We start from the raw sequence: 16816 nt of genomic DNA, 5'->3' as shown, positions 1-16816 counted from the left end.
AATTTATACTTGTACCTCTACCAAGGACTATTTATCCATCCTTCCTACTCTACAGGAGAATTCCAATATAGTCCCTCCAGTTTAAGTTTTCCCCAGGTGTTTTCAGGTCCTACTGTCTTATTTACTGCCAATACCTTCTTTCACATCCCCTTTACTCTTTGTTATCATTTCTATACATAAATATTGTGAATTTTAATTATGTTATTCTGCTTAATATTGAGGTCCATAGTTTCAGAAGTTGGCTTTAAATGATTTTCATTAACACCCATCCTTTTCTTTTGCAAAACAAGTTGCCCATGAACTTTATGAAGTACTTAACTCCATTTTGGTTGAAGTAGAAACCCCATTCAAGAATTCTTACAATTTATTTAATTTGATATTTTTATCACGTATAACGGCTAATGATTTGGATTGGAACCAGTTAGGACACTTGCTTATCTACCATTACTTAATCAATTGGTTTATTATGTGTACTATAAAATAACATAGTTAGCCAGTTCTGGAATTTACCAACTAAAGTCGTGCACTTTGTAATATTCTGATGGAATACTGGAGTAATTTGGTGTTTATTAAATTTGCTTATTTTTATAATAGTAAAAATCTTGTATTTGCACCCTTACTTCCCATTGTCACATTTTTGGTCATATTCACTTATCAACATTCCCCATTGTAAATTACTATGCCCACATTTCCCATTAAATTTTCCTTTGTCAACTTTCACCAAAGGTTGATGATAACCCAACTGAATCACTCAAAATGCATTTTCAAAAAAGTCTGCCTTTTTCCCCCTTAGTAGCTAAAATTTCTGTTATCCAAAACAAAGTTTTAAACAAAATTGAAGTTTTTTTCTTGGCAACCTCAGTTTCTGGCAAATGCCTGGGCTTTGACTTGATATTTTTGCCTAGAGCTATAGCCGAAAGCAGATCTGAGCATTTGTAGTGTGCCCAGTTTTCCAGGATACATCTGTAGCATTTAATTCAGCCAAATAATAAATGGTTGTCTCTAAGTCTCCAAAATTATTTGAAGCAAAGCTAGAGGACAAATCTCAAAAGCTTATTCAGACAAAATTTATATTGATTTTTTTAAACAGGGAGGCTGTCTGCTAGCATGGGTGTGAAAGAGAAAGAGAGCTCAGTGATGATAGATGGTAACTTATTTTTCAAGTTAAATATACTATAACCCAATAATCTGAGAGGAGAAACAGCATCTTAGTTCATACTAATAGGCATTCTTTAAAAGAAATCTCTTTTGAAATCAAATATCTTCAATTAACCCCTTTGATTCATTGATTCTATTGACCAATGTTGATGAAATAGAGAGAAAGAAAGAGTGAGGGAGAGGCAATAAGAGACAGATAAAAAGAGACAGTTTTTTTTCTTCGTCCTGATTTGAATTCTTTAAAAAAGCGTTGCATTTTGAAAGAAAATAGAAAACCTCCAAGCATCCTGATTATCAACTGGTTTTGTTGATAGTTAGGAAATATAAACATTTGAATTACTAATGACTGATATGACAGAGATAGCGCCTGCAATATTACTTTCATTGACTTTGATGGCCTTTTATACCATTTTTCATCTTGCTAATTTGTTAACTTCTGAATATCATACTTAGCAAATTTCATTTTGGTTTGAAAATAGGTATCTTGATGGTTATAAAGTGTTTGCTCAGAATCTGTTGTCTAGCACATTCATTAATTTTCTCCGGTTTGAACTTTAGGGAGAACTGCATTGAGTCCCAGAAGGTGCAGATGGAAGAGATGGAGCAAACTGTTGAGGTACTGAGAGAACAGATTAGGAAGAAGGATAAAGAATATGAGGAGTCTCTTCTACATCTCAGAGCGCATCAGGCAACAGGACAGAGGTAAAAAAGGATGTGCTCTATTTCAGCTCTTGGGGAACCACATTTTATTTGAGACAGTTGAACTTTTATTTTGGAATTGTAGCCAGCAAGACAACGGCCCAGATTTTGCGGTCAGCAGCGAAGTGACTGTGCTCGCTGCTGACCTTGAACAAAGCTGCCCACAAAGATCTAGCGATCTCTGTGGCGTGGATATCCCCTTTCTCGATGTCAGTTTGAATTTGGCACCAAGCAAAGGGGATCTCCAGGTGTCCAGCAACAGTGATGTCATCAAGTAGGGTAAGCAGCTGATAGCTTTGAAATTATTCTCGCAGACAGCAAACCAGGTAGTAAAATGCTTTGATTATCCTTAACATTTTAATATCATTTTACAGAAAGTGAAATAAATGACTAGAACATAGCTATAGAATTAAGTTGGAAGCTGAAATACAAACTTTTAAATAATACTATTTTAAAAATATATGGAATTTTTTTTACCATAATGGAGAAATTTTTCATTGCACAAATATAAAATAGTTTTTCAGGGTCAGAGAGGTTTTTCAGCTGTAACTATGAACTTAGTATGGCATTAAAAACCAAATCACACTTCATTCACAAGTGAGACTAATAGCATAAAAGGACAAGTTCTTATCAGTCCTGTGATTTCTAATTGATTGCAGTCTGTTGGAACTTCAATATAGAAACACTGACAGAAACTTCTGGACTTCTGCACTTAACTGCACATGTGCAGAATCCAGAGGTTGCTGTCTGTTTCAGAGGAGTAATATTGGTGAACGCTGATAGTTTTGCCATATTACTACCGTAAAATCTGAGTCAATGATTGCATATTGTAATGTTAGTTTAGGCTCTTTTTTTCTATAATTTGTTTATTGTATTTGTAAAAAAAAAAGTTGCAGTATTACTTTCTGAAAATGCAGCCAGAATTCAGTTTCTCAAAATAGTCAGTAAAACTCACTATGAGCAACAAATCACTGAGAATCACTATTGTTGCAGTTTTGAAGTAAAAACATTCTCTAACAGTTAAATCCACTACTTTTGAAATAAGTTCTACAATTTATTCCAGTTTAGCTCTTACTATAAAATTAATAGTTAGTTAAACTGTGCTTCTGTTAATGGTTGCTGTTGGATAAAAAAAATCACTGCTTGTTTATAATAAAATTCCACCCTCAATAAAATTGTGGTCCATTAACATCTGTAGCTTCAGATTCAATGTTAATTAATCATTATACAGTCAAGTGTTTTGCATGTGCCATTTTCAGTGCAAGAAGTAAGAAACTTAAATTATATAGATTTTTTTATGATTCATTGTTTACCAAAGCCCAAAAAAATTTAATAAATGAATTAAGTGGAATGGAGTCCACTTAAATTTAGTAAATGAAAAAAACCTTTTTGTGATGCCACACAGTAACCTTAGTGATGTCATGCTGAGATTTAGTTCACACAATTGTATTTGAATCCCATTTGTGACTAGATTTATCTTCCCTATACTGTTTAAAATTTTACTTAACTCATAAAATCAAGTTGAATCAGCCCTTTTTATTGGATTCACTAGCTTTCAGCCAGCATGCTATTTGGAGCACTCCAGCTCAAATGGGAGGACATTCTTTTCATTTCAGAGCAGTAGTTGAATGGCAGCAGCAACAATAGAGAAGTCTACAAACTAAATCATCCACCTTGCCAGCTGAAGAAAGAAGCCAGACCTGCATTTATATAGTGTCTTTCACAATCTCAGGATGTCTGAAAGCGCTTCACAGCCAATAAAATACTTTTGAAGTGTAGGCACTGTTGTAATGAAGGAAACGTGGCAGCCAATTTGCACACAGTAAGGTCCCACAAACAGCAATGTGATAATGACCGGATAGTCTGTCTTTGTGATGCTGGTTGAGGGATAAATACTGGCCAGAACATCAGGAGAACGTCACTGCTGTTCTTCAAAAAAGTGCCATGGGATCATTTACGTCTGCCCTCTGGGGCTCAGTTAAACTGACTTATCTGAAAGACAGCGCCTCAAACCATGCAACATTCCCTCAGTACTGCACTGGAATGACAGCCTAGATTTTATGCTTAAGTATCTGGAGTGGGATGTGAGAAGGAATTGTGGTTGTGGATGATAGCTGTGGCATTAAACATGGAGAAGGAATTCTTTAATTTCACACCCAGAACCAGGTGAAACACTACTAATGCAAATAAACTGGGAAGGTCAGAGTTACCTAAGTGTATCTAATAGGTTTAGCTAAATTAAGCGATTTTAAACCTTGGGATTAATAATTATTCTTTTGCAACAGTGAAAAGGATTTAATATACTGTTTTGATAATGGGACGTTGTGTTTAGATTTTCCTTTATTTGGATCCAAAATTTTCCAAGTTATTTACACCTCATTTGAGGTCTCCTATACCACAAGCTGGGATAGATTTTCAACTTGATTTTATGAGTTAAGTAAAATTTTAAACAGTGTAGGGAAGATAAATCCAGTATGCTACTTCAAGGTAAACCCTGACATTAGGGCAAGGGATCTGTCGAAAGGCAAGTTTAGGACTGATATTAGGAATCCTGAGGCGAGTAACTCACCTCCTGACTCCCCATAGCCTGTCCACCATCTACAAGGCACAAGTCAGGAGTGTGATGGAATACTCTCCACTTGCCTGGATGGGTGCAGCTCCAACAACACTCAAGAAGCTCGACACCATCCAGGACAAAGCAGCCCGCTTGATTGGCACCCCATCTACAAACATTCACTCCCTCCACCACCGACGCACAGTGGCAGCAGTGTGTACCATCTACAAGATGCACTGCAGCAATGCACCAAGGCTGCTTAGAGAGCACCTTCCAAACCCGCGACCTCTACCAACTAGAAGGACAAGGGCAGCAAATACATGGGAGCACCACCACCTGCAAGTTCCCCTCCAAGTCACACACCATCCTGACTTGGAACTATATCGCCGTTCCTTCACTGTCGCTGGGTCAAAATCCTGGAACTCCCTTCCTAACAGCACTGTGGGTATACCTACCCCAAATGGACTGCAGCGGTTCAAGAAGTCAACTCACCACCACCTTCTCAAGGGTAATTAGGGATGGGCAATAAATGCTGGCCTGGCCAGCATCGCCGACATCCCATGAATGAATTTTAAAAAAGCTCTTCTCAATACAAAGAGTGATTAACACTGGATTGGACTTTCAAATAGGATGGTGGATGTATAAGGAATCATTTAAGAGACACTTGAATTGTGTTGATGGAAAGAACTTTGGTTATTTTGAGAGGTGCTAAGTTTAGCCAAATAACCTTCCCCATGTATATTTGTCTTTTCGTTTCAATTCTGGTAATAGGCAGTGTACAAGAAAAAAGTAACAAGCCTAAATGCAAAAGTGCCAATGTCAGGCATGCTGAACTCACACGCTGTAAGAGAGAAGCCCAAGGACCATCCTAAAATCATTCTCAGACTTTACTGGAACAAATCTGGTGCCCAATTGGGCCTCTGACACAGTCTGGGCCCTTCAACCCATGGTCAGCTTGAACAACAAAATGGCCTGAGAGGAGAGGGGATACTAAAGGGAAAGGGGTAAGCATACGCTGCCTGTAGCCTGCAGTATTAATGTGGAGGCAGGATGAACACGCCTGAACCTGTTTGTTCCACATTAAGGTAATTTTTTTTTTTAAACTTAGGAAAATGTTGATCAGACCTCACGTGCCACAATCTCCAACTAATCTTCATGGTACAGGGCTCTCGTTTCAGAAAGGTCCTTGATGCCTACGCAAGTCAGGCACAAACCGTCATTCTACTAAATTTATCATTGCTGTACCCATAAAACAAGTGCAGCGACATTGAATTTATGCCCTAATGTTTATGTATACTTGTGATTTTTGTGTACATATAATGTATACAAGTATACTTCTTGCATGTTCATGATGTCTCCCTAACCTCCGTTAGCCCTACAACCATCCAAGATGTCTCCTGTCCTCCAATTTTGATCTCTTGCACATCCCCTATTTCAATCGCTGTCATTGGCAGCTGTGTTTTCAACTGACTAGACCCTAAGCTCTGTAATTTCATCCTTAAACCGCATTGCCTCTGTGTGTGTGTGTGTCTCTCTCTCCCCTTCTTTAAGATGCTCCTTAAAAACTACATTGTTGACCAAGCTTTAGGTCATCTGTCCTAATGGGCTGAATTTTACGCTACCCCAGCGGGTTGGTTGGTGGCATGGGGGAGGCGTAAAATTGAGCGGGAGGCTTCAGAAGGCCTTCCCACCCCGCTCCTGCCTTCGGCCAACTTTACGGCAGTCGGATGGGAGTGGGGGGGTAACGTCCTGCCCGCCGGAGGCCAATGAAAGCCCTTAATTGGCCACTTAATGGCCACTTAAGGGTATTCGCCCGGCTCCATGGGTATCTTACTTGTGGCAAGTGGGCGTGCTGGGGACGTGAACGGCCGCCCAGTGATAGCTGCCGGCCTTTCCGTGCTCTGGGAGGGTGCCATGGCAGTTGGGCACAGGGTGCCCAAGACACCCACCCCCCTTCCCCCCAAATGACTACCCTAGCTTCACCAAGGCACGACCGATCTCCCTGGTGAGGCATGCCCGAATTCCTGTCTGCCTAAGGTAAAATCCAGCCCCATATGTCTGTGTGGTTCAGTATCAAATTTTGTTTGATAGTGCTCCTGTGAAGTGCCTGGGGTATTTCGCTATGTTAAAGGCACTATATAAATGCAACTTTTTGTTTATTTGTTTTTGTGCCTAACCTAATTTCTTTGGTTTGCTATAATTTCAGTTTTGTACACTTAATCAGTTCAGAGCTTGACATCAAAAATGTACCAAATTTGATATCAGAGACAAGTGATTCATAAATATGCTATCCGAAGAAGTAGATTATTGAAGTGCTGATTACCAAGAAATGATTCCATGTAATTTGTGATAACCTTTAAAGTAATAACTGGAGGAAATATCCTTTAAAAATGCCAATAAATCTAATGTAAATTTGCTTTGTATGCTTACTTGACCACTTTGGTTTGGCTTTCTTGTTATAAGAACTGGTAATTATCCAAAATTTTATGTTGCTATGAAACAAAGTCAAAGTACTTGCTTGCCTTTATTAAAATCACGTTTTTTCTGTTATTGCGGTTCAACTTCGAGCATAGAGCTGTGATTTGGGCATATGCTCTACATAATGTTTCATTATATAAATAGAATATTTTATAACTAAACTAAGTAGCCTGTATGTCTGCCTTCCTTTCCATATGTTCCTCATCTATTAACATCTAATTATGTAAGTTATGCTTTGCTTCTAATAGATTTTCTGCGCAATCAAACCTTTTTGCTGTCCTTTCTAAGCAGATTCATTTCACATGTTCGCTGAGGTATGACTCTGGTATGTTAGAATAATGCTTGTTGCTGTTGGTTTTAAAGCGAGTCCAGCCGTGTTGTAAAATAGTTGCTAATTCAGTTAACCAAATGTGCTGATATTGATTTTTATCTAATATTACATTATCTAAGAGCATACAATGTCAGATGCTCCATGTAAACAAAGGTTTAAGTTTGGAACAGTGGCAGTGTTTTATTTTGTGATACATATTTGGCAGGAGGATGAATTGCTGTCTACACACAAATATCAGTTTATTGGGTATGATGATTTCAGAAAGTTATCAAAACTCTTGATAAAGGGTCATTTGGCTCTTTTTTTAACATTAGAAACTTAAAGATAATGAAGACAACCATCTAGGTTCTTTTTTTACCTTGAACGTTAAAATTCGCTAGGTCCAGCGCAAAGCTGAAGCGGTGTGAAACTGGCTTCTAAGACTGATGTTATGTTTGACTGAAAAAAACAAATGGCCTCCATCCGAGCTTCAGATATACTGCTCATCTTGCATCACTGGAATTTTAAATTTGTTGCACAGCAGAAGATAGCTGCTGTCCTTTGATTTTATTTCTTTGACTGCAATTGACATAAAACTATTTCAATCTAAAATCCATGTAAGGCAGTTTCTTTAAAATTCAGTCATGTATAATGTATTGTAAATTTTGTTACAGGTAATAGTACAGATTGATGGTTGTGAGCAAAGAATATACTGGGTCAGGCAGGCACATCACTCTCCAGTTGAAAGATAGAGCACGAGATATCGGAACTCACAGTCACTATCACAAAATGCTCATTCCAGAGAGAGAAGGAATTATGTAACAATGTGTTCGACCAAATAACCACAGCAATTAAATTGGGATTAGAACATCATTTTTATTTGTTTACTACATGTAAACAATCTAGAAAGAAGTATAGGAATACTGTTTAGTTGTGGTGCCATGTACAACTCTCAGTGGAAAACATTCTGCAGTCATATGCTGCACACATTTTTCATTTCATTTTCTTCTAAAACTTTTTGCAACAGATATGTGTCCTTGTGGCTCTTGTGCAAGCAACTTACGAAACTAGAAATCCTTTATCATGCTGACGCATATATATTCTTTTGCAGATGTATTGATCTTGTGAACATCTGTGCACAAATTAGCTGCCCCCATCAATTCAATAATTTACAGAACATAAAAAGAATATGTAAAAACTTGCATATGGCCACATATCTTTTTCAAATTTTATTAAGGGTCTGTAAGCTCTATTTAATTGGGAAGGCAGGCAAATGGGTCGTAACAATTAGAGAATTTTTAAATGATAATCTTACAGTAGGGACAGGAACGGAGGTGGGGGGGGGTCCATAACATTGCGTGGGAAGATCGAGGTGGAGTGCCCGTCGCCTTCCCAATGCCTTCGAACTTAGTCCAGGGTGGGAAAGGCAGAGGACAGCCTTCCCACCCATAGGCCAATTAAGGCCCTTGTGGCCAATTAATGGCCACTTAATGGCCTTTTCCCACCCCTGCTAGCATTTTACCAGCAGCGGGGGGTGCCTTTGCCATGTGAGGAGGCCACCCAGTAACTCGAGGTGGCCTCCATGTGGGCTGGTGGGGGGGTGGTGAAGGGACCCTCCTCCATGGACAATCTGTGACCCATGGAGGGCCCCCGCAGCATGTGGTATCACCAACTCCCCTGCCCTCAGTAATCCATCCCCCAACTCGTCGGGACCTGCCTGAGTGGCCCGGTGAGCCCGTTCCCACTTACCTTCAGTCCAGGCTTCATGGCTGCTCTTCTTGAAGTGCCTGCTGCAGTTCTAGCAGTGGCCACCATTCCCAGTGGTGCTGCTGGGACGACTGAGCTGCCAGCCCTCTGATTGGCCGGTAGCTCCAGAAGGCAGGTTCCACACCCTTAAAGGATGGGGACCCTGGCATGGTCAATTAATTGCCCAAGCTCCATTAAATACAGCCGGGGGTGGGGGGTGGTGAGTAGGGGTCCTGCAAAGAGCCAAGGCAGGGTTCCCATTGCCTTTTGGACCTGGCGTCGGGACCCCTGCCGACTGCATATTTTCCAGCCTTTGGTGTGCAGGGCATGATAATTGAAGTTATCCTTTCACTATAAAGCAAGGTTGTAAATCTGAATCGCATTGTCCAAGGCAGAGAAAATGGGTTAGACAAAGCACTCTTCTCTTGTGCCTCCAGGCATCTCAATCCAGGAATGCAAATGCCTGAGTCCAATGTGATGTAAAAAGGTTGGATTGTCCCACCCTTCCAGACAGAGAAATATAGCATGTGTGCTAAATTAAAAGGCAGTCAGAATTCCAGAAATATGCTAAACTGAACCTTGAAAGTATACAGTGTTCAGCAGGCCTTCTCCAACTAGATGTTTGTAATTTTTCCTTCTGCTAGGTTCTTTACACTTTATTTTAATGTTTGAAACTAAATGTTGTAGGTTCTCATTTTAACAATTGTCAACATTTTAGTGCAGCTTTTTGCTAATTAGTTATGTAGAATAAAACCTTCCATCAAAACACCACCTCCACCTCCCATAAGTGACTTCATTTTATCGTATATGGCTGCCAATAGAATGCAAGTGTGGAGAAACAGTTGCATTTTCTTTCACAGAATTGTTACGATTGCTTCTGGTCAGGACTTGTGCATCTGGGTCTCATTTTTGGCAGCGGGTTTGGCCCTCATTCCTAGATTGCTGTGCTTTTTAAAAAAAAAATACCTTGTTACAAGAAAACCTATGAGGCATTATTATATTTCAGATCATAAACAATAAAGAACATTCCTGAGCATCTTCAGGTGGTTTGTAGATGTGTTTTCATTTTTGTTTAATGTCTGGTTCTATTGTAGTTTTGTCACCACATTTTTCAAAGAATATACAGAAAATATGTAATGAATTTGGCAAGAGTAAAAACTGATACTTTTAACTTGTTCCATTATTGCCCCTACGCATTTAAAAACATGTAACAAGGCAGATTATTTTCTGTTTGAATGCTTCGAAGACCATTATAATTTCACACAAATCTGTTTAGCATAACTATCTGATCAAAATGGTCAAGATATTCCTTTTTCGATTGACTGGTGAGAGTATATCCAAAACAGATTGAGGAAGCACAGCTCAAAATTCCAGTAATAACCTGACCAAACCAGTTGATATATTGAACAGATACTAAATAAAATTTGGTACAAAGCATCTTTTATGCAGCAATCTTAAAAATGCACAACAAATCTGCCTCAAGGCAAATACAAGCATTCTGGCCATTCAAAACTCTCCAACATACAGCCTTCATTTCAGTGCTACACACAAACAGAAATACTTAATAAAATATTTAATATTGAGATAACACCTCTGCGTTATTATTTTACATATTTTTGGGAATAGGATTTTCTTCCCCAGGTGAGGATGTCAGCTTGGGGGCATGATGCACCTTTTGTGGCTTTGTCATTTAGTGTCATGGTGAGGAAATCCCATAAGAGGCACAGCATAAGCCAGATGCAGAGCAAAACTTTCCCTTCCTCTGCTAACAGAAGTCAACTTTTTTTTCCAAAAATATACTTTTTCATAAAAATTTGCAAAAATACATTAGAAAACAGTTCAAATTTCACATTTCGGGAAGTACAATAGAGATTAGATTTCTTCAATACAGAAAACATGAAGTGCCTCACAATTCTTGCCATTCCATTTTAAATGCAATGTACATTGGCATTACATAGCAAAAATCATTTTGGTGCATACAACCCGAGGGGTTTTACACAAGTTCCAGACCTTCAGTATACTATGGCGGGAGGACCTTACACAGTGGTCCCCATTGCGCCTTTGCGGCGGCTGCCCCAAGCTTTAGTGCGTCCCTCCGCATGTAGTTCTGGACCATGGAATGTGCCAGGCTGCAACACTCGGTCGTGGACAACTCTTTGCTCTGGAAGACCAGCACGTTTTGGGCAGACCAAAGTGCGTCCTTCACCGAGTTGATGGTCCTCCAGCAACAGTTGATGTTTATCTCGATGTGCGTCCCTGGGAACAGCCCGTAGAGCACAGACTCCTGTGTTACAGAGCTGCTCGGAATGAACCTCGACAAAAACCACTGCATCTCTTTCCAGACCTGCTTTTGCAAAGGCACATTTCAGAAGGAGGTGGACAACGGTCTCTTCTCCACCACAGCCATCTCGCGAGCAGCGTCTGGAGGCAGTGAGACTCCGGGTCAAACTCCAACCACAGAAGATCATTCCCCACTACATCAGTTTGATATTTCCACTGCTACCAGCAATTATCTTGATGGGGTCTCTGAGTGAGACAGCCAATTTGTATCCCTTTACAGACAGTTTTGTCATGTGAATACTCAGCAAATGGGATTGGTCTGGAACTGGCCAAATACATTTCACACAGCACCCTTGCAGCTGTTAAAGAAAAAACATTTGTCTTATCAACCTGGGCTAAACCTAAGCCAGGTCCTGGAGGTGAAAGGGCAATGTGCTAAACTCCATTCATTACTATATTCTCCTGCCTCCATTTTATTCTGTCATTTTAAGTACTACACCTAAAGAATCAAATATCTACCCCTAAAACTTCAAACTAAAAGAACACTGGATGTGCTGGGCGTTACATTTCCAATTAGCTTTCAGGGTGGTTATGTGGAGTAATTAGTTCAGCCATGAACTTATTGAATGGCGGAGCAGGCTCGAGGGGTCGAGTGGTCTACTCCTGCTTCTAATTCATATGTTCATATGGCTGAAATACATGGAGCTGCAGTAAAATCCTCCAAATACTTTCATTCTTCCAGTAACCATTAGAACTAGTTTCATGAGACACCTGGAGCTGGATTTTCACTGAGAGAGGGAAACAGAAGTTGGGGCTGCTTTCGGGACGTGAAACCAACCCCGGGGGGTGGGGGGGGACACAGTAATGGGCCCCGAGTTCCATGGGCTGACCCCTTAATTGATATGGAGATGAGTTTGGCAGCCAATTAACAGTCATGAGGACAGGAATGGAGGGAGGACAACTCAGATGCAGGCCCGATTTAAACTGACCACGGCAGCCATTATTGTGGCTGCCGTTTTGCGTACTGATAATTATTTTTTTAAATTTATTTTTATTAGATACAGCACTGAAACAGGCTCTTCGGCCCACCTAGTCTGTGCCGACCAACAACCACCCATTTATACTAATCCTACATTAATCCCGTATTCCCTACCACATCCCCACCATTCTCCTACCACCTACCTACACTAGGGGCAATTTACAATGGCCAATTTACCTATCAACCTGCGAGTCTTTGGCTGTGGGAGGAAACTGGAGCACCCGGCGAAAACCCACGCAGTCGCAGGGAGAACTTGCAAACTCCGCACAGGCAGCACCCAGAACTGATACTGCAGAGTGATAAATCTCAGCACACTTGATTTTCACAACGTCTCAGCAGATCTAGAGGCCTGGAACCTGGGGCATGACAGCCCCTCGATTTTCAGTTGCAGACCTGGTGGTCATGCTGCAGGTCATGAGGGAGGTCCTCTTCCTAGAGGATAGCAGGAAGAGGCCACCCTCCCAGACCAACCATACATGGCTGGACATCGCTGCCATAGTCACAGAACACGGATCCAGTGTGTTGTTTGTCTTTCGAGGCGAGCATAACCATGTCCATCATCTGGGGTGTTTGCTAGTGTTCTGGTGGGTACGTAGGTCACTGCGAAGGCTAATCTGCGCCCAGAGGATTCTGCTGCAGATAGGGCAGGATACTGCAGACGACTGAGCTTTGGACGAGCTGCTGGCTCATGATTTCCACTCTTTGTGTTTTCTCTCTGCCTCTGATATGTGCTTATTTTCAAAGGAGACTGCATCCAGGTGCAGCAATCCTGGACAAGTTTCTCCCAGGACTCGGGGTCGATATCAAAACTCCTAAGTGAAGCCTTCAGAGTATCCTTGTAGTGCTTCCTTTGACCGCCACGAGAGCGCACCCCAGACTGAAGTTATCCATAGAAAATGTCCGGCATTCTGGCTACATGACCAGCCCAACTCAGTTGTGACTCTCTCAATATGGTGGGGATGCTTGGCATGCCAGCTCGGGTGAGCACCTCCATGTTTGGTATTTTGTCATCTAATCTTCAGAAGCTTCTGAAGGCAGTTCAAGTGAAAGTGGCTGAGCTTCTTGGCATGACGCTGGTACACAGTCCAAGTCTTCGTAGAGCAGAGTGACCAGGACTATTGCTCTATAGACTTTCAGTTTGGGAGGCAGATTTACTCTTCTTCATTCCTAGACTGATGTTTGAAGTCTGCCGAAGGCGACATTGTTTTGGCAATTCTTACATGTGTCTCGTCATCGATATAGACAGCCCGAAAGAGTATGCTGCTGAGATAAGTGAACTGCTGCTGACAAGTTGTGGTCATGGACTGAAACCTTGAGCTCGAGATAGAAGTTTCCTGGAGCAGGCTGGTACATTACTTCAGTTTTCTTTGTGCTGTTTGTAAGGCTGAAGTTGTTGCAAACATTGAAGAACCAGTCCATGCTACATTGCATGTCCAGCTCTGAACCAGCAAGTAGTGCACAGTCATCGCCAAATAGGAAATCACAAAGTATGTCCTTGGAGACCTTGGATTTTGCCAGAATTTCCAGAAGGCATTTAATAAGGTGCCACATCGAAGGTTATTGCAGAAAATAAAAGTTCATTGTGTAATGTATTGGCATGGATAGAAGATTGGCAAGCTAACAGGAAACAGAGAGTAGGCATAAATGGAACCTTTGCCAGTTCTGATGAAAAGTCACTGACCTGAAACATTAACTCTGCTTCTCTCTCCACAGATGCTGCCAGACCTGCTGAGTATTTCTAGCACTTACTGTTTTTATTTCAGATTTCCAGCATCTGCAGTATTTTGCTTTTATATAAATGGGTCATTTTCTGGTTGGCAAGATGTAACGAGTGGTGTGCTGCAGGGATCAATGCTGGGGCCTGAACTTTTTACAATTTATATAAATAACTTGGATGAAGGGACCGAAGGTATGGCTGCTAAATTTGCTGATGACACAAAAATAGGTAGGAAAGTAAGTTGTGAAGAGGACATAAGGAGGCTACCAAGGGATATAGATAGGTTAAGTGAGTGGGCCAAGATCTGGCAAATGCAGTATAATGTGGGAAAATGTGAAATTGTCCATTTTGGCAGGAAGAATAAAAAAGAAGCATTTTATCTAAATGGTGAGAGATTGCAGAGCTCTGAGATGCAGAGGGATCTGGGTGTCCTTGTGCATGAATCACAAAAGGTTGCTGCTTCAGTTATATAGGGCATTGGTGAGATCACATCTGTAATATTGTGTACAGTATTGGTCTCCTTATTTAAGGAAGGATGTAACTGCGTTGGAAGCAGTTCAGACAAGGTTTACTAGACTAATACCTGGAATGGGCGGGTTGTCTTCGGAAAGGTTGGACAGGCTAGGCTTGTATCCACTGGAGTTTAGAAGAGTAAGAGGTGACTTGATTGAAACATATGAGATCCTGAGGCGTCTTGACAGGGTGGATGTGAAAAGGATGTTTCCCCTTGTGGGAGAATCTCGAACTAGGGGTCACTGTTTAAAACTAAGGGGTCGCCCATTTAAGACAGAGATGTGGAGAAATTTTTTCTCTCAGAGGGTCGTGAGTCTTTGGAATTCTCTTCCTGAAAAGGAGGTGGAAGCAGAGTCTTTGAATATTTTTAAGGCAGAAGTAGATAGATTCTTGATAAACAAGGTGGTGAAAGGTTATTGGGGATAGGCGAGAATGTGGAGTTGAGGTTACAATCAAATAAGCCATGATCTTGTTGAATGGCGGAGCAGGCTCAAGGGGCCAAGTGGCCCACTCCTGCACCTAATTCGTATTGCTCGGAGGGAATCCAGTGTAGGAAAAGGTCTGCTCTGGCAAGGTGAGTGCTACCCCCAAACCTCAGGACAGGTCTCTGGGTATTCATCCTCCAGCAGACAGATAACTTGAGGAGCCTCAGGGCACATGCTACTCCTGAACATGGGAGGGGTGTGTGCACAGACCACTTACTGACCCCTCAGAATGGCTCAGAGCCATGGTGCTGCTGAGGACCTGCACCCAATGATACATGGCACCTTCTAATAAATAGGAGCAGCTGCCATTGACCATAGAGGACAGCAGTGCCTCATCACGCTGTTTTTGTGTCCTTGCAGGTGAAACGACTATATAATGCCTGAGAGAGGGCTCAAATGGGTGGAAGTGTTCCCTAGATACAAATCATCACACCCATGGAGGAGGAAGTGATGGAAATAGCCAGGATCACAGACGACGAGGATGTCTGCCATGGTAAGATGGTCACTCATGGTGGAGATGGTGATTAGAGATGGCAATCCGCTCATTTATGGGGTATATTGCCCCGTCTGACAGCATGCTGAATACAGTCTTACATTGGGAAATTTTGGCATTGCAAAGGCTTCTACTCCAAGGCTAACTCTTATAGTCTCTTCTTGTGTCTCCCACAGGTGCAGTCGTTGACCTAAAGAGCCCTTCTCCCACACCTTCACCGGGCCAAGAGGGCCAGCAAACCTCCGAAGAAGCAACGTCACACCTTACAAGCACACTGTCCACCAGTGCAGATACGCTCACCTCAGTAGGTCCTCGCATGTGTTTAGATGGGGTAGCACTGGGTGAGGAGCACAGCCTAGCGTGCATGAGGAGGGGTCAGAGCAGAGACAACTGTGAGCAGCTGCCCTCAGAGGAGGGAGGAAAGACACAGCCCTGCTCAGCTGGGCATAGACGCAGGTCCTCAGGAGTCAGCAGATGTGCTCCCACATGTCTGAGATCCCTGATGCAGGGTCGTGGGCTGAGAATGGAGAATTTCATTCAGCTCATGTGCACCACAATGTCTCGGGGCTTTGAGTGCATGGACCCCTCCATTGAGAGAGTGGCCAAGCTCATAGAGAGCCATATGCATCAGCACTTGGAGCGCATGCAGCAACTATGCACTGATTTACACAGGATGCATGCCACACTATGTAGCCTGGACTGGTCAGTGGTGTGGGTGGTGCAGAGATGTTTGGACGGGATGTCAGTTCCGCCCCAGCTGGTGCTCCCCTCCAGCCATCCAGAGCGCCAGCCAGAGGCTGAGAATGTCGCCGAGGAGGATGAGGGTGCCACCCCTCACGAGGTGTCATCATTATCTTAGGCCTCTGGTCCCTCTGACAGAGGGAGATCAATGCAGCAAGGCCCAGAGGTGGAGGCTGACCCTGCAATGATCCAGGTGCAGCAGCTTCTGGAGATGCCCCCATGAGTACCTCCATGATGAGAATGACTGCCACATGCATCTCAACCGCATGCCGGGACAAGGAGCAGGCGGCCTCCACCTCATCCGAGGCCACAAGGGGAGCACCGCGTGGAAGTGGTCGAAAGCAGAAACCGCTGTGTTGCGCAGAGCACTGAATGGATCACTGGGGTGTCTTCTTCCTGTAACTGTGCACTGTTTTACTTTCTGAGCACTATGTAAATAATGACACCTGAAGCCACATGTGTGAGACTCCTTTAGCTGATAGCTGGACAAGAAAAGATGTATGAGGTGCTGAAGGAGATTAAGGGTTTCTCAACAGCGATGGCAAAACCTCTGGGTAGATGTTCATCCTTCATTGGCAGTAAGTGTTTACAATGTTCCTGCTG

At 42.2% G+C, this 16816-nt stretch overlaps 1 protein-coding gene across 4 annotated transcripts in view; it reads left to right on the top strand.

Annotated features, from left to right (window-relative positions):
- The window catches only part of rpgrip1l (RPGRIP1 like), a 263930-nt gene that overhangs the window by 66016 nt on the left and 181098 nt on the right, over window positions 1-16816 (top strand). For all 4 annotated transcript variants that reach the window (XM_068049460.1, XM_068049459.1, XM_068049461.1 and 1 more), the window contains one exon: window positions 1717-1860. In XM_068049460.1, coding sequence (XP_067905561.1) covers window positions 1717-1860 — 144 coding nt within the window. The remainder of the gene's footprint in view (window positions 1-1716; window positions 1861-16816) is intronic.

Source organism: Heterodontus francisci, chromosome 17, assembly GCF_036365525.1.
Source record: "Heterodontus francisci isolate sHetFra1 chromosome 17, sHetFra1.hap1, whole genome shotgun sequence".
Lineage (NCBI taxonomy): Eukaryota > Metazoa > Chordata > Chondrichthyes > Heterodontiformes > Heterodontidae > Heterodontus > Heterodontus francisci.
The sequence above is the reverse complement of the archived record's forward strand: the minus strand, read 5'-3'. Positions and strand labels throughout refer to the sequence as shown.